Source organism: Plecotus auritus (assembly GCF_963455305.1).
Source record: "Plecotus auritus genome assembly, chromosome: 2".
Taxonomy (NCBI): domain Eukaryota; kingdom Metazoa; phylum Chordata; class Mammalia; order Chiroptera; family Vespertilionidae; genus Plecotus; species Plecotus auritus.
The window spans coordinates 9,414,568-9,432,187 of record NC_137771.1 but is presented as its reverse complement, the minus strand read 5'-3'; the positions used below and the strand labels follow the sequence as shown (position 1 = coordinate 9,432,187).

General features: G+C 48.9%; 2 protein-coding genes across 4 annotated transcripts in view; one reads left to right on the top strand and one right to left on the bottom strand.

The window, feature by feature from the left end:
• Positions 1-1,067: 1,067 nt before the first annotated feature.
• On the bottom strand, positions 1,068-2,582 carry SRARP (steroid receptor associated and regulated protein; the record flags this gene model as incomplete). The annotated part of the gene is given in 4 exon segments (XM_080657086.1): positions 1,068-1,086; positions 1,088-1,293; positions 1,297-1,481; positions 2,435-2,582. Coding segments are annotated over 4 exon segments (558 nt in total).
• Positions 2,583-11,273: 8,691 nt separating this feature from the next.
• Positions 11,274-17,620, top strand: part of ZBTB17 (zinc finger and BTB domain containing 17) — a 30,428-nt gene continuing 24,081 nt past the window's right edge. For 2 of the 3 annotated variants that reach the window (XR_013960010.1, XM_080657597.1), the window contains exon 1: positions 11,307-11,425. Coding sequence is in view for 2 of the 3 variants with exons in the window: in XM_080657597.1 (XP_080513723.1) it covers positions 11,419-11,425 (7 nt within the window). In the remaining variant the exon portion in view is untranslated. Of the gene's footprint in view, positions 11,426-17,620 lie in introns of all 3 variants that reach the window. The other variant, XM_080657598.1, reaches the window with a different exon arrangement.

Here is a 17,620-nt window from a genome sequence, read left to right as displayed (position 1 = left end):
TGAACGTGGTGTGCAGTAGATGCTCGATAAATAATATCTCTTATTTTATTTGTTCAAATATGATACTCCATTCCCTCCTGCACACTTCTGCTCCCTCTTGAGGAGCCAGTTCCCTTTATTCACTCGGGTTGCCAGATCCCACCTAAGTTCCGCTGGGTCTCGTGCCCTTGGGTGACCTATGCCCTTCTATGTGAGCCGAGACGACAGCAGCCAGCGTGTGTGCTGGGGTGTCCTGACGCCATTCTGGTCTGCCCTGGGCTAAGATGCCAGCGCGATGGCCCTCGGAGGGTGGCTCACAGTGCTCGCTCCTCCCCACTTTTTATTTATTTATTTATTTATAAAATATATTTCTTTATTGATTTCGGGGAGGAAGGGAGAGGGAGAGAGAGATAGAAACATCAATGATAAGAGAGAATCATTGACTGGCTGCCTCCGGCACGCCCCCCACTGGGGATCAAGCTCGCAACCCGGGCATGTGCCCTTGGCCGGAACCAAACCCAGGACCCTTCAGTCCGCAGGCGAACGCTCTATCCACTGAGCCAAACCGGCTAGGGCACTCTTTATTTATTTTTTAATTACATCTTTAATGTTGAAAGTATTACACATGTCCCCCTTGTTCCCCCACTGACCCAGCCCCCCTCCCCAGGCCTTCACCACCCTATTGCCTGTGCCCATGGGCTATACAAATACATACAAGTTCTTTGGTTGATTTCTTCCATCCACCTACCCACCCCTGCCTTCCCTCTGAAATTCCGCAGTCCGTTCCATGCTTCTATGTCTCTGGTTCTATTTTGTTCATCAGTTTATTTTGTTCATTAGATTCCACATATGAGTGAGATCATGTGATACTTGTCTTTCTCTGACTGGCTTATTTCGCTTAGCATAATGCTCTCCCGGTCCCTCCATTCTGTCTCAAAGGGTAAGAGCTCCTTCTTTTTCTTTCTTTCTTTTTTTTTTTTTTTTTTTTACTGCTGCATAGCATTCCATGGTGTAGATGTACCACAGTTTTTTTATCCCCGCATCTGCTGATGAGCCAACCCCCGCCTCCCATGGGCAGGCCTTTCCATTTAATCTGCCTGCCCGCAGACAGGAGGAGAAAGCTTTGAGCAAGCCCCTGACGGTTTCCCAAGCTGAATACCTTGCAGGCATTGTCTTTAAGGGGCTCCCCTTGGCTTCAGGGGCCTCCTGGGCGCATCGTGGGCTGAGTGGGGAGGAAGCTGGGGCCACAGTCCCTCTGCAGGGTGGCAGGGTGCCCCTGGCCTGGGCAATGTGCCCCCCACCCAGGGTGGCCTCCTAAGTCAGATGAGGCTGGTTGTCCCCACAGAACAAGATATAGGTCTTCATTGGAGGGGTGACAAGTCCTAGGTAAGGACCAGGGGCTTGGGGTGGCACAGGGGGTGCTGCCAGGGAGAGCTGTTTTCCACTAGCACAGTCGATAACTAAAGTTAGGTGAGCTGTGGGCCTAGCCTTCTGATGGTGGGCTGGAAGGAAGGCAAAGACCGAAGGCTGTGTTAGCACAGGGATGGATGTGGTTCTGTTCGTTCATCTGTTGAACCACGTGTTCATTCATTCCGCAAGCGCTGACACACATGCATGGAAAGAGCAGGGTCTCAGGGCCTGGACTTCAGCTGCAGAGAGACCTGACTTTACATCCTGCTTCCCCTGCTCAGCCATCGCCTCCCAGAAGCAGGGACCACTTCCTCGGAGCTTCTCGTCTTCCCTGTGCACACGGATGGCCCGGCGTCTTGTCAACACGCAGATTCTGGAAGAGTGGGTCTGGGGTGGGGCCTGAGACCCTCAGGGAGCACCATGCGGCTCTCCCCCTCCCCACATCAGACCAGAACCTCAGAGAACACCTTTAGCGCCCGGGCCCCTTTGCCCTGAGGATTCCTGCTCTGTGCTTCCCTCCTAACTCAGAGCCCAGCGTAGGGAGAAGCAGCTGTGAACCAGTCAAGCAGGTGCCAGAGCAGGTGTCTCTGAGGCGAAAGCAGGGGCTCTTCAAAAAGTGATGTTTCCAGTTACCCTAACAATAAACACAGCCGTTCTCTGAACTGTGTGCTCGCCGCCACAGCGCAGGCTAACAGGAAGCTTCTGTGCGGCTAGGTTGGTTAAGACAAGAAACAGCCGAAACCGGTTTGGCTCAGTGGATAGAGCGTCGGCCTGCGGACTGAAAGGTCCCAGGTTCGATTCCGGTCAAGGGCATGTACCTTGGTTGCGGGCACATCCCCAGTAGGAGGTGTGCAGGAGGCAGCTGATCGATGTTTCTCTCTCATTGATGTTTCTGACTGTCTACCTCTCTCCCTTCCTCTCTGTAAAAAATCAATAAAAAAAAAATATATTTTAAAAATTTTAAGACAAGAAACAAACGTGAAGGCCATCCCTGGCTTGCAAATCCTGGCAGCCCCAAGGGAGGGTAGCTGTGCTCTGCCCTCACCTCCCAGCACCTTCGGGGCCGGCTCTCTTGTCCACGGGGTCTTCTGATGAGGCCACCCCTGCTGCCACGGCACCTGGTCTAGCCTGGTCGTTGAGCGGAGGCAGGAGGAGCCGTTTTTGGCAGCTTCTTCCCGGATGTAGTTCCCCATCCAAGGACCAGACCTTCTTTATTTACCGGATCCGATCGCCTGAATGACGTCCTGTCCTCCCGGAACCACAGGAACTGGCCTGGGGCAGCTAGGGGATTACTCTGATGCACAGGGTTATGTCAACAAGGCTGTTGTTGGGTCTTTGGGAGGCAAGCCTTCTGCCAAACAGACACCATTTCTTCCAACTGCAGCGGCTTCCTGTCTTGGGACAGGCCTTAGACAGGGGTGGGCAAACTTTTTGACTCGAGGGCCACAATGGGTTCTTAAACTGGACCGGAGGGCCGGAACAAAAGCATGGATGGAGTGTCTGTGTGAACTAATATAAATTCAAAGTAAAGGAGCGGAGGGGAGAGCAAGAGAACCGGATAGAACAGCCGGATCCGGCCCGCGGGCCGTAGTTTGCCCACGGCTGCCTTAGAACCTCCTCATCCAGGCCTCAGCTTCCCAAGCCTCAGTCCTCACCACCAGTTTTGTTGCGTTACGTTTTTTTTCTACCTAAGCATTTATGGAATGCTATTTATGTAACATGCCCTTTGTCTGGGGGACCGAGACAAAAAAACATTTTTTTCTCACAGTTCTGGATGTTGGGAAGTCCGAGGTCAAGGCGTCTGCAGATTTGGTTTCTGGTGAAGACCTGCTTACTGGTTCGTAGAAGCTGTCTTTCTTTTCTGGGACAAGGGGGCTCTTTCGGGGTCTCTATTATGAGGCTCCCACCTCACGATCTGATCACCTCCCAAAGACCCCTCCCCCCACACACACACCTCCTAATATCATCACCCTGGGGGGCAGGTTTCAAAATAGGAATTTGGGGAGGACACAGTCTACAGCATTCTTTAAGTCCAATCAACCGAAAAAGAAAAATACTGAACCAAGAAAATTGATATCGTTTCATTAACTGGAAACAGTGTTACTACTATGCGTAAGAAGTAACTCTGCTGGTGTGGCTCAGGTGGTTAAGCACCATCCCAGGCACCAAAGGTCACGGGTTGGATTCTCTGTCAGGGGTCAGGGCACTTGCCCAGTTGCAGGCTCGATCCCCAGCAGGGGGCATGCAGGAGGCAGCCCATTGATGTCTCTCTCTCCCCCCCTCTCTCTTCCTCTCTCTCTCCCTAAAATCAATTAAAAGCAAAAAAGAGTACTGTATTCTGATTCTGACATGAATTCCGAGGTGTGTTTTCCCCCCACTCAACCAAGCAATTAACTCAGTTCAGACACTGTCTACCTGGAGATAGTACCTGGAGGTAGTGTCAGACCCCACAGGTTATGTGCTCTCCTACAAGACTACTACCCCCACCCCATCCTCCGCTCTGCCTCTCTCCATAAGCCACATCCCACACCGCAGATGCCAATCAAAAGTCCAGGTTGTGCCCTAGTTGGTTTGGCTCAGTGGATAGAACGTCAGCCTGAGGAACGAAGGGTGCTGGGTATGATTCCTGTCAAGGGCACATGCCTGGGTCGCAGGCCTGATCCCCACAAGGGGGCATGCAGGGGGCTGCCAATCCATGATTTTCTCTCATCATTGATGTTTCTCTCTCTCTCTCTCCCTCTCTGAAATCAAGGAAATTGTATTTTTAGAAAAAGTCCAGGATGCCCGGGCTGGTTTGGCTCAGTGGATAGAGCGTTGGCCTGTGGACTCAAGGGTCCCAGGTTCGATTCCAGTCAAGGGCATGTACCTTGGTTACAGGCACATCCCCAGTGGGGAGTGTGCAGGAGGCAGCTGATCGGTGTTTCTCTCTCATCGATGTTTCTAACTCTCTATCCCTCTCCCTTCCTCTCTCTGTAAAAAATCAATAAAATATATTTTTTTAAAAATCAATAAAATATATATTTAAAAAATAATAATAAATAAAAATAAATAAAAGAAGTCCAGGTTGTCATTGAGCTTCTATAGTTTAGAGGTTCCCACAGCCCTCTCCTTGGGCTCGATTAATTTGCTAGAGCAGCTCACAGAATTCAGAGAAACATGCTACTTCTTAGGTTGCTCGTTTATTATTAAAGGTGAGGAATGAGTAAGAAAACAAGACGAAGTCAGTACAGCTAAGCTGACTGAAAATGGAGTCTGTGTAGTCAAGCTCACAAAACCGGTTCAGACCAAATGGGCCGAAGCCTGAGGAATAGATTTAATTTTACTCTAAGGAGCCTGAGGACTTAAACTTTTGAACTTCTCAGCTGTACATCAATGCCTGGAGAGATATATAAATCCTATAGACAACCTTCTGAAGAATCAGGGAAGAATGTTTTCTTGTCCACACCACCAGACACCCAGGTTGACGTAAGAAATGTCCAAACCTGTAGAGAATTTTTGTAACAGTTTATTTGAGGCAAACTGACCACAGCTGCATGGAAGCAAGGTCTCAATGCTCCGGAGAACAACAGTTTTATATGCATTTGAAGTTAAGAAGGGAATGTAAGGAAGAATACATGAAGATGGAAGAGAGCAGGGTGGGGATTGGGTTTCAGGATAGTTAACCAGATTCTGTGCTCTCTTTTCTCTCTCTCTCTCTCTCTCTCTCTCTCTCTCTCTCTCTCTCTCTCTCTTTAATTTCAGAGAGAGAGAGGGAGAGATAGAAACACCGATGATGAGAGAGAATCATTGATCGGCTGCCTCCTGCACACCCCACACTGGGGACCGAGCCTGCAACCCGGGCATTGCATGTGCCCCCACCAGGAATGGAACCATGATCTTCTGGTTCATAGGTCAATGCTCAGCCACTGAGCCACACCAGCCGTGTTTAAGGGTGTAAGGTCTGGGGCTGGGAAAGCAGGAACTTTACAAACTTTGCTTTCTAGCCTGCTTTAGCCTGCTTGAATAATGAGGAAAATAAACTTAAGCTGTCTGACCTTGTAGGCCAGAGACTAGATATGCCCATAATTTCAATGCCATGCCAGGTGCATTTTTTAATTGGATAGAACTGTGTTGTTTTCAAGGCCAGCAGCGAGATAACCACTAAGTGCACATAGGGCTGGCTCTTTAATAAAAAGGGAAGTTCTGCTTGTAACCTTGCTTAGAATTTGAATTCATTTTCTCTAAGCCCACCGGTGAATAAGTGTGACTCCCCCGGCCTGTGCTCTCGGACCGTGGGACCTCACCCGAGAGCTGTCAATAAACGCGATTTTTCGCTTTTAACCTGCTTGTCTTGGTCAACTTATTGGTTTCGGTCGGGTTAAGTCTTACATCTCTGATTAAACCTTACAAAGGGTGCTTGCAGTTTATTTCAAAGTTGAGTTCATCTAGATCAGTGGTCGGCAAACTGCAGCTCGCGAGCCGTGGTTTGCCGCTCTGTTGACTAAAGAGTTTGCCGACCACTGCCTTAGGCAAAAACACTTAAAAAACATTTTAATAATGTACTAATGTCTTTAACCTGAAGTCAAAACTTCTGGGTAAGGGTAATGCCTTACACAGTGGTCGGCAAACTCATTAGTCAACAGAGCCGCAGTTTGCCGACCACTGATCTAGATGCACAGAAACGATGGACAAATGGGATTGCTTATGGCAAGATAAACCTCTTACTAAAAAGTTATAGGCCTGGGGATTGACTACCCACCATGACCTGCCCAGTTAGGAATTGATCAGACCCACAAGGTAACCTGATCACCCACATCTATCATCTAGAAAGATCACACACCAACCCAGAGGCTGAGAATGCAGAACTGATTCTTTGGAACATTCTGGGCATTGCCTAGTTGTATTTCCTATTTGCAAATCCCTTGAATAAATCTTTGTCATTCATTTCTAGCCAAAGCCTCCTGATTTGATTTGACAAAGAATAAACTAGTAGAGAGAAACCAAGATGGCGGCATAGGTAAACACCTAAACTGCTGCCTCGCACAACAATTTCAAAACTACAACTAAAAGACAGAACGGACATCATCCAGAACCGCAGGAAAGCTGACTGAGTGAAAATTCTACAACTAGAAGGAAGGAGAAAAGCTCACAGAGAATTGGAGGTACGGCAAAGGGTCTTTGTGCGCGCAGAGAGGAAGGGCGGCGGAGTGCCTGGCTGGCTTTCTCTGGCGGAAGGGGGAAGGGAGCCCCCGACCGCATTGAACCCCAGTTCTGACTGCACTGAACACCTATTCCGGGCGAGCCCCTGGGGACCCACGCTCTTGTGGGGGGAGTCTGGACTCTCGGGCGGAGACTCGGGAGCCGGGGAAGGCGGAAGACTGAAAGTCCGCTCGCGCCAGTGCGCACAAAGGCTGCGGGAGGCTGCCACAGGCTTTCCCTAGCGGAAGGGAGTGAGAGGCTCCTGACGGCACAAAACCCCAGTTCTGACTGCAGCGAACCCCGGTTCCAGGCGAACCCCCGGGGACCCACGCTCTTGTGGGGGGAGTCTGGACTCTCGGGCGGAGACTCGGGAGCCGGGGAAGGCGGAAGACTGAAAGTCCGCTCGCGCCAGTGCGCACAAAGGCTGCGGGAGGCTGCCACAGGCTTTCCCTAGCGGAAGGGAGTGAGAGGCTCCTGACGGCACCGAACACCAGTTCTGACTGAAGTGAGCCCCAGTTCTGACTGCAGTGAACCCCAGTTCCAGGCGAGCCCCCGGAGACCCACGCTCTTGTGGGGGGAGTCTGGACTCTCGGGCAGAGAATCGGGAGCCGGGAAGGCAGAGGACTGAAGGCACACACCTGCTAGCAAGGGCAAGGCTGATGGGAAGCCAAGACTGAGACTCCACCCCATCCAAGCAGAGCACAGAGGCAATTGCAATTTGGCAAGTCTAATCCTATAAGGCTGTCTCCAGCACCGGACTTCTCCCAGCATAGACACAGCTGATCCTTACAGCCAACTGGCCTGGAGGTCAATTCTTCCCAGTGATACCAACAACAATAAAGACTTAATTACAACAAGGCTGTACACACAGTCCACAATGGGGTGCACCAAGAGAGTCCACCCCAGGTTAACTGGGGAGGCAGACCCACTGGGCCAAATTGGAAACCTAGCACACAAATCTACCAACTCAGGGAAGCAGTGAAAATGCGGCGTCTAAGAATCAGATCACAAACGAAAGAAATGGAGGAAAACAAACGACTGGATATAGAATTCAAAACCACGGTTATAAGGCTTTTTAAGAATATCCTAGAAAAGGCCGATAAATATAACGAGACCCTCGAAGATATGAAAAAGGAACAACTAGAAATTAAACATACACTGACTGAAATAAAAAATATTATACAGAGACCCAAAAACAGACAAGAGGAACACAAAAATCAAGTCAAAGAATTGAAATACAAAGAAGCAAAAAACACTCAACCGAAAAAGCAAAAAGCAAAAAAAAAAATCCAAAAAGTTGAAGATAATGTAAGAAGACTCTGGGACAACTTCAAGCGTACCAACATCAGAATTATGGGGGTGCCAGAAGAAGAGAGAGAGCAAAATACTGAAAACCTATTTGAAGAAATAATGACCGAAAACTTCCCCCACCTGGTGAAAGAAATAGACTTACAAGTCCAGGAAGCCCACAGAACCCCAAACAAAAGGAATCCAAAGAGGACTACACCAAGACACATCATAATTAAAATGCCAAGAGCAAAAGACAAAGAGAGAATATTAAAAGCAGCAAGAGAAAAACAGTTAGTTACCTACAGGGGAGCACCCATACGACTGTCAGCTGACTTTTCAACGGAAACTATGCAGGCCAGACGGGAGTGGCAAGAAATTTTCAATGTGATGAATAGCAAGAACCTACAACCAAGATTACTCTACCCAGCAAAGCTATCATTCAGAATTGAAGGGCAGATAAAGAGTTTCACAGACAAGAAAAAGCTAAAGGAGTTCATCACCACCAAACCAGTATTATATGAAATGCTGAAAGGTATTCTTAAAGAAGAGGAAGAAGAAAAAAGGAAAGATAAAAATTATGAACAACAAATACATATCTATCAACAAGTGAACCTAAAAATCAAGTGAATTAAAAACCTGAGGAACAGAATAATCTGGTGAATACAATAGAATCAGGGGCATAGAAAGGGAGTGGACTGATAATTCTCAGGGGGAAAGGGGTATGGGGGGGTTCATAAAGAGACTGGACAAAAATCATACACCTATGGATGAGGACAGTGGGGGGTAGGTAAGGGCAGAAGGTGGGGTGGGAAATGGCTGGAGGGGAACTATGGGGGAAAAAAGGAGAAATAATTGTAATAATCTGAATAAAGATTTATTAAAAAAAAAAAAAAAAAAAAAAAAGAATAAACTAGTAACTCAGGACCAGCCGGATGAAAGAGATGCATAGGGCAAGGTATGTGGGAAGGTAAAACCGGACAACCAAGGGGTCCAGGCTGCCTGTCACTACTGGAGCCAATTAAGCAGAGACAGGGTTGAGTCATACATGAGCGTTTATTCCAATACTGCCAGCAGTATGGGAGAGCAGTGGGTCATCCACAAACATCCGCTCTGCCTCTCTCCATAAGCCAAATCCTAATATTGGGTAGAAGGACAAAGATTACATGAGAGAGTAGGAATTACAGGCCTGGGAAAGTAGTCAGGGTACAATCCTTACAGGTTACAAATCATGCGGGCTGTGGGGAGGGGGTTGCAGAGGGCGGGCACCTCAAGACACCCGGGGACCAGATTACAGGCAATAGGGGTAGGGCGTGGTAAAGGGGGGGCGCCTCCCAGGACTAGATTGTTTCAGCCATGAAGTTGTAAATCTTTCCATAATGAGAGGCAGTTCTCGGGAAAGGAGGATGGACTGCATTCCGATGTGAGCTCCCAGGTCCCAGGGCGCACACCTCTCAGCCAGGTGAGAATGAGCTTTCTCTAATCAGAATAACCACCGTTACCAGAGCAGGATTTATGTTTCTTACAATTAGAGAGTCCCCAATATTCTATTTTTTGACCCTAACAAAGGGACGAGGAGATTCAAAGCTCTGAGCACACCGCTCCGGTTCTCCCCATTCTTTGGGTTTTCTGAAGGAATTATTGATTACATTATTGGTCATTGATTGAACTCAATCCCTAGCCCCTCTCTCCTCCCAGAGGAAAATTCCAACTCAGTAATCACTTGATGGGTTGTCCTTTCCCCATCCTCAGGGGACCTAGGGACAAAATCCACTTCATTAACATAACAACGATGCCTTGATCTCTCTTCTTTGGAAATTCTGAGGGTGCTAGGAGCTGGGTGCCAGGAACCTGGACTAAGAACCAAATATATGTATTTACATATGTATTATAAGTCATAATATCCCAGGTGTGGACTTTGAGATGGGGAGGTCATCCTGGATTATCTGGGTGAGCATAATCTATTCACACTAGTCCTTAAAGTTGAGAACATTTCCTGGCTGGGTTAAAGAGAGGTGACGGTGGCCCTGGCCAGTGTTGCTCAGTCGGTTGAGCATCATCCCTGCTGCCCATTGCTCCCTCGGTTGCGAGTCTCCTGGGGTCCCTTAGAGGTTAGGGGGTACATGCCTGTGGGGGAAGGAGAAGGGAAAGGGAATGGCAGAGGTGTGCTCCATGGAGAGCGCGCTTGGAACTTCGGTTACAGGGGTTTTAAAGGCTGAGATTTGGGAGAGGTCTTAGGGGAGGATCGATGAAAATATTCATCAGCTTTATGCTGAAGTACCGAAATGAGATTTATTCTCTTAATCGGTCTATCCTTGGGTGTGGTTGGCAAATGGCACTTAATTGGATTTCTGTTATCTGTCTCAGGGAGTAGGGTGATTTAAACTGTTCACCCCCTGGTTGGGGAGGAGAAATGCAAACGATTTACTTTGAAATGTCCTTAGTTTAAGGAAGATAGGATTTAGTAGATAAGACACAAACTGCTCTTTAACTATCTGTCTCAGCTTCCCCATTCCACTGGTCCTGGAATTTTCCTAGCTTCTTACTATTCTAAAACAGAGTTGCCCCCGCCCAGAAGGGTCGCAGGTTGGATTCCCAGTCAAGGGCACATTCCTGGGTTTGAGGTTCACTCCGCCCCCCCCCGCCCCCCTCTACTCGTGGCAAGAGTGTTGTTAAAATTAAGAATCACGTAACATACACAAGATCAGAAGTGAAAAAAGGAGCCCTTTTAGCCGGTTTGGCTCAGTGGATAGAGCGTCGGCCTGCGAACTGAAAGGTCTCAGGTTCGATTCCGGTCAAGGGCACGTACATGCCTGGGTTGTGGGCTCCATCCCCAGTGGGGGACTTGCAGGAGGCAGCCGATCCATGATTCTCTCTCATCATGAATGTTTCTATCTCTCTCTCTCCCTCTTCCTTCCTCTCTCTAATCAATAAAAAAATATTTTTAAAAAAAGAAGTGAAAAAAGGAGAAAGCCCACGAACTGTGAGAAAATAGAGAAGTCAGTGGCCTGGAAGTGCTGGAAGTTGGAGAGAGGCCACCGTCTCCGCAGCCAGGCCAATTAAGGATGCTAAGCGAGAGAGGGTACCGGTTGGCTCAGCAGACAGAACACAATCCGGTACCTGTAGCTTTGGAACCGCACTCAGTTCACACCTGTGCCCCAGCCCTCTGCACCTGGGTTTCCCCTTCTCCAAAGGGGGAGACAAATACTTTGCTAAGGTTGGTGAGAAGGTTTAAGGAGGTAACACAGGGCCTGGCACACAGTAAGCGCTGAGCCGGTAAAAGCTGTTACTGTCAAATGTGGGGCAGAAAACCAAGGAAAGATCACAATGAGAACCACTCTAAATGCAGAAGTTCAGGTCAACTGCTGGGCAGCCGGGCGCATGCGCCTGGCCGCCGCCGGGTCTGGCGCGGGCGCTGTGTTTGCGGCGGAAGTTGCAGCCGGGAAGCCGGCGAGGTCGGTTCCGCCCGACTCTAACATGGCGGCGCCCTTTGTCTGCCTGGAAGTGCCGTCCCCGGCCTTCTCGCGGTCGTGATGCACCTCCCTCAGCGGCGGGGTCCGGGACATGGCAGGTGAGCGTGAGCAAGCGCTGGGCGCCGGGGGAGCCCCGCGATCCGGGCGGAGGCGGCGGAAGTCGGGGCGCGGCAGGGCGCCGGGACGGTTGTGTGGGGGAGGGGAGGAAGTGGAGTGGCAAGGGAACCCGGCCCGAGTGGACCCCGCGGGGCAGGAAGCCGAGGGGCAGCTGGGCGGGGTTCGCCGCGCGGGGAGCGGGCCGGCAGCGGGTGGGCGGGCCGGCAGTCTCGGCTGGGGAGCGCGAGTCACCTCCCGGGCTGGTGACACCCCAGCTGGTAGCATCTCCGCCCCCGCCGCGCAGCTGTCACCGCCCCTTGAGCCCCCGCGCCGCCGCGGGTGGGTGTTCTGTGGCCACGAGGTGGCGGGTGCCGGGCAGCTCACTTTCTCTGGCTGGGGCAGAGGCACAGGCCGGCCAGGGGTCTGGAGGTCCTGGCAGAGTAGGAGGCGAGAATGTCCCTGGATACAGTTATTTCATTCATTCATTCATTCATTCCACAGACGGTGGTTCATCACCTGATGGGTTCTGACATTAGAGCAAATGACCCAAGACTGGCATAGTGGTTAGAAGTGAACCGTGGAGCCAGGCAGCTTGGTTTCCGTCTCTGTGTTTGCCAACTGTGTCCTCAAGCAAGTTAGGTTCTTCCTCTCAGAGATTCGAGTTAAGATGAGAGTTAAGACTAAGAAAGTCAACAGGCCGCGTGACTCAGTGGTTGAGCCTTGACCTATGAACCAGGAGGTCACGGGTTGGATTCAGGTCAGGGCACATGTCTGGGTTGCAGGCGCATTCTCCAGGGTGGGGAATGCAGTGCGGGAGGCAGCCTATCTATGATTCTCTCTCATCAGTGATGTTTCTATCTCTCTATCCCTCTCTGAAACCAATACAAATATATTTTAAAAAAAAGACTAAGGAAGCAGGGTATGGTCTGCCCTCCGGGGGCCTTTTAAATCTAGTTATGGAGTTGACATTTTTAGGTTGACAGGAAGTCATTTAAGAATCAGATTTGTGGCCTGGCCGGCATGGCTCAGTGGTTGAGCGTTGACCTATGAACCAGGAGGTCACAGTTCGATTCCCGGTCAGGGCACATGCCCAGGTTTTGGGCTCAATCCCCAGTGTGGGGCATGCAGGAGGCAGCCAATCAATGATTCTCTCTCATCATTGATGTTTCCATCTCTCTTTCCTTCTATTTTCCTATCTAAAATCAATAAAAAATATACTTTAAAAAAAAGAATCAGATTTGTGGCTATGTGAAGAATGTATTAAAGGGAGTGACCCTGGAGGTCAGTGAAGAGTCTGCTAGAACATTTCAGGTGAGAAGTGCCAAAGCAGACCAGAATGACCCAAGTTAACATTTAGTAAGCACTTAATTTGTGCCAGGCTCTGTCCCGTGCTCTGCATTTGCCTGTTTGATGGATGAATGAAAGGGCAGCTCTTAAGGAAGCAGGTACCCTTTGGGTTCTCATCACATTTTGCACTTGGATGTCTTTGATTCCGGTTATGAGTGGGAGGAGGAGAGTCAGGCTGGAATTTACCCAGAAAAGAGTAGCCTGGGCCACTTGGAAATCTGAGGTATGACTGAACTACTCAGGATGAAACAGAACCAGCAGGTCGGTTTGTTTGTCCTTCTCAAGGCTCACTGTGATTCAGATCACCCTTTCAAGATAGCCTATTTTTTTTAATATATATATTTTTATTGATTTGTTACAGAGAGGAAGGGAGAGGGACAGAGAGTTAGAAACATCGATGAGAGAGAAACATCGATCAGCTGCCTCCTGCACACTCCCCATGAGGTATGTGCCCGCAACCAAGGTACATGCCCTTGACCGGAATCGAACCCGGGACCCTTGAGTCCGCAGGCTGACGCTCTATCCACTGAGCCAAACTGGTTAGGGCAAGATAGCCTATTTTTTAAAGTATATATTATTTTTATTGATTTCCGAGAGGAAGGGAGAGAGAGATAGAAACATCAATGATGAGAGAGAATCAGTGATTGGTTGCCTCCTGCACCCACTGGGGATCGAGCCCACAGCCTGGGCATGTGCCCTTGACTGGGGATCAAACCTGGGACCCTTCAGTCCGCAGGCAAGACGGTCTATCCACTGAGCCAAATCACCTAGGGCAAGATAGGCTTTTCTTTAAAGTTATACAAAGGACAAAATCTGAGTTTAGGGGAAATTATTGATATTATTGTTGTTTTACCAGCAAAGACCAGCCTCAACATTGGGTAGTGATCACACCTTGTTTTAATTAAGTACCATCTTAAAATGCTCCAGCATAGCAACCCCAAAATATAGTGGCTGAAACAAAAGGGAAGTTTATTCCTTGCCCCTTATTAGTCTGGAAGTAGGGAGTCCAGAGCTGGTGGAGCAGCTCACTCTGTTTTGTGACGTCATCCAGGAGCAGGGTTCCACTGATCATGTGGCCCTCCTTCCTCAAACCCGAGCTTCCATCTCATGGTCTAAGCCGGCTGCTTCAGCCCCTGCTTCGTGCATGCACTCCATTTGGCAGAAAGGACAAGACAGTGGGGAGCACACGCTCATTCCTTTTATGGTTCTGATGTTTAAAGATACATATTTTGTGAACAACATGTCCCCAAACATAAGCATCTTGTGTACAACGAATGACTCATGACTGTTCCAATACCGAGAACCTGCTTGGTCCCTGTGACTAGATTGCTGACTTTGGGTCTTGGGCAGGCTGCGGGGAAGTCCGCTGCATTGGTGAAGAGGGCTGGGCATGCTTCCCAGGCCTCCCTCTCTCCCAGGCAGGCTGATCTGGCTTGGGTAGGTTTCTGTTGCTTGTGCCCAGGGAGTCCAGGCTTGGTTTTGCACTTAGCATTTTCTGTGCCCAGCGTGTCAGAGACTGTGCTCGGTGCCAGGGGTGTGGACCCGAGGAAGACTTTAACGCTTAGCTGTATGGATAATCACAGTATATGTAAGAAGCACCATATTCAGAAGTGTGTGGTGCACAGGGTGACGGTTGGAATGCTCTACTGAGGTCGTGAAGATTTCGTGAACAGCCTGTCTTGGATTGGTAACTGTAAAAGTCCCCTCAGAGAGAGGCAGCAATGACTCAGGTATTAGTGTGAATCCCTGCTTCCCTGTTTAGTGGCTGTGTCCTAAGGTCCAGTTCCTTCATCTCTGCACCTCAGTTTCTTCATCTGTAAGATAGGGATAACAATCTCTACCTCGGAATTGTTTTGAGAGTTATGTGAGGTCAGGCATGTAATTCACGAGGTCTGGTGTGCAAATGTTAGTTACCTCCTGCTGCAAGGTGCAGGATGGTTCCAAGCCCGAGAGGGCAGTTAGGTTTGCAATCGAAGGAGGCCAAACCAGGTTGCTGACTTCCCTGGAGGCAGGGATTATCCCGGTTGTACAAGGACTGCCCTCCCTGTTTCCTCAGGAGTTCCACCGAGCTTCCTAACTAAAGCTGTCAGTCTGGCCCTGGCTGGTCTGGCTCAGTTGGTTGGAGTGTCATCCATAGCAAAAGGTGGCGGGTTCAATTCCCAGTCAGGGCACATATCCAGGTTGTGGGTTCGATCCCTGGTCGGGGTATATTCATGAGGTAACCGATGGATGTTTCTCTCTCACATCGATGTTTCTCTCTCTCTCTCTCCCTAAAATCAATTTATTCTCTTTTTTGGGCCTCTGGTTCTATTTTATTCATCAGTTTATTTTGTTCATTAGATTCCACATATGAGTGAGATCATGTGATACTTACCTTTCTCTGACGGGCTTATTTCACTTAACATAATACTCTCCAAATGGTAAGAGTTCTTTCTTTTTCACAGCTGTGTATTATTCCATTGTAGAAATCTCAAATCAATTTAAGTCCTAGCTGGTTTGGCTCAGTGGATAGACCGTCTTGCCTGTGGACTGAAGGGTCCCGAGTTCGATTCCAGTCAAGGACACATGGGGGCGTGCAGGAGGCAGCCAATCAATAATTCTCTCATCATTGATGTTTCTATCTCTCTCTCTCTCCCTTCCTCTCTGAAATCAACAAAAATGTTTTTAAAAAATAAAATCAATTTTTAAAAATTATAGTTGTCAATCTGTGGATTCTCAGAGACCATACTCTGAAAAGCCTGGTGAGGGGTAATTGGAAGGCAAGGGTTCCTTCCAAACTCAAAGGCTTCTAGGAAACCTTCCCTGAGCCCTACCCAGCCCCCACCACAGCCGAGTTTGGAGCCGCTCCTCTGATTTCTTAGTATACTCATATCATAACATAGGTTTCCATGCAGGGACAGGGTCTGGTTTCTCCTGGTATTCCCACTGTGTAGCTCATTTCCTGGCACATAGCTAGTGCTCGGTAAACGCTGTTGGATGGATGGATGTTGGCTTTGATTGGCTGAAGAGGAGCTGGCAGTTGGGGTTGGAGAGAACCTCAGTGTGGTGTGTGTGGTGTGGGGTTGGCATGCCGTTGATTGAAGAGAGAGGAGGACCTGGTGGTTTATTTGGTATCTGGCTGTAATATGGGAAGTAACCATGGAGAACTGTGAGGGTTTAGGTCAGAAGGGAGTTTCTCTGTCTGTCTTTTCCCAGTAGAACAGGGTTTCTCAACCTTGACATTATTGACATTGGGGACTGGGTAAGTTTGTGGGGGGCTTCCTGTGCACTCTTGGATGTTAAGCAGCATCGCTGCCCTCTGCACATAGATGCCAGCAGTACCTGCCAAACTCCAGCTGTGGCTACCGAAAAGGTCTGCAGACGTTGCCAAACATCTCCGGGGGCAAAATGCCCCCCCCCCCCCCCCGCAAGAACTGCACTGTAGGGGTTGGGGGTAGAAGCAAGAACTAAGCTAGACACAGCTGGGCTTGTACTCTTCCTTTTGCTTAGCAGATGTATGCCTTTGGGCAAAGTCCTCCGCCTCTTTAAGCCTCAGTTTCCTCAGTTGTAAAATGGGGAATATTGATGACCTCACACATAACTTTAATGGCTGGAATGATTGATGAGGTAGTCTGCTTCTTTTACTGGGCACAGTTTTATTTTATTACTTTTTTGTATGAGAAAGTTTACTTAGAAAGTTACAGAGGCACAAGAAGGGGCCCTTGGAGCTTAGAGAGAAAGGGAAAGGCGTGGGCGTGCTGCGGGGGGGGGGGGGGGCGGGGGGCGCGGGAAGGGTGCTGTTGGCTACAGTTTTATAATGATTGAAACAATAGAGGTCAAAAAGTAAGCATTTCTGCACAGTGATTTCAGCCTTTGCTACAGGTGTATGTGTGTGTGTGTACGCGTGTGCGTGTGTGTTGAGTGTCAGCATAGGTTCCTGGCACTCTCTAAGGTCTCCCTGGGTATTAATAGCTAGTTGAGGTCAACCTTAATAATGTAATCACCACCAACACGCACAGAAAACCAGGGCTTGGGCTCTTGAATTCAAACCCGCTTGTTAGGAAATTGGAGGGAGAGAAGCCTTGAGCTTCAAAGGAAGGAAGGAAGCAGAGGGCATGGGTGGAATTGAGGGTTGCGCACACATGTCGAAACAGCAGAGGCTCAGAGGTGGCAGTTCCAGCACAGGGGGACCAGGCCAGAGAGCAGGCTTGGTGGGTTCACTGTAACATCAAAAACATTCCACTTCTGGTCTTTCGAAGGGCAGCAGAACCTGTCCTCCCCACCCCACCCTTGGCACTTCCTATACTGGAACTGTTCATCTAAGCAGCCTCTTTCCTGTCCTGAGTGCAAGGCTCCGCTGGCTGCCGGTGGGAAGCTGTCTCCTGGCTCACCGGCCAGGTGGGTGAGCACTTCTCATTTCAGTATCTCAGGCTGACTGGGCCCCTGTCGGGGACTTTCCTGGTTTCCTGTAATTCACTCAACTGCCCAAGTTAATGCTTCAGAACATTTTTTAAAGTCAGAAAGAACATTGTTGAAATTTGTAAAAGTTTATTTGGGAAACATTGAGTAGATACAAAGTATAAAGTATATACAGTGTAAAGAACAAGATTCAAGGAACATACTTGTACCCATCACTCAGTTTACAAAAAGGAATGATACCTTTAGAGTGGCCCTTCCTGACCCCCCAGATAATCACTGAATTTAGCTTTTGTTATTCTCTTGCCTGTCTTTATAGTTTTACCACATGTGTTTGCATTGCTAAACAATGTATTGTTTAATTTTCCAGGTTTTTGAACTTGATATAGTCATGCTGTTTTCTTCAGTGTCTTGAAGTTTTGGCTTAACATTTGTTCTTGAGATTAACCCTTGGT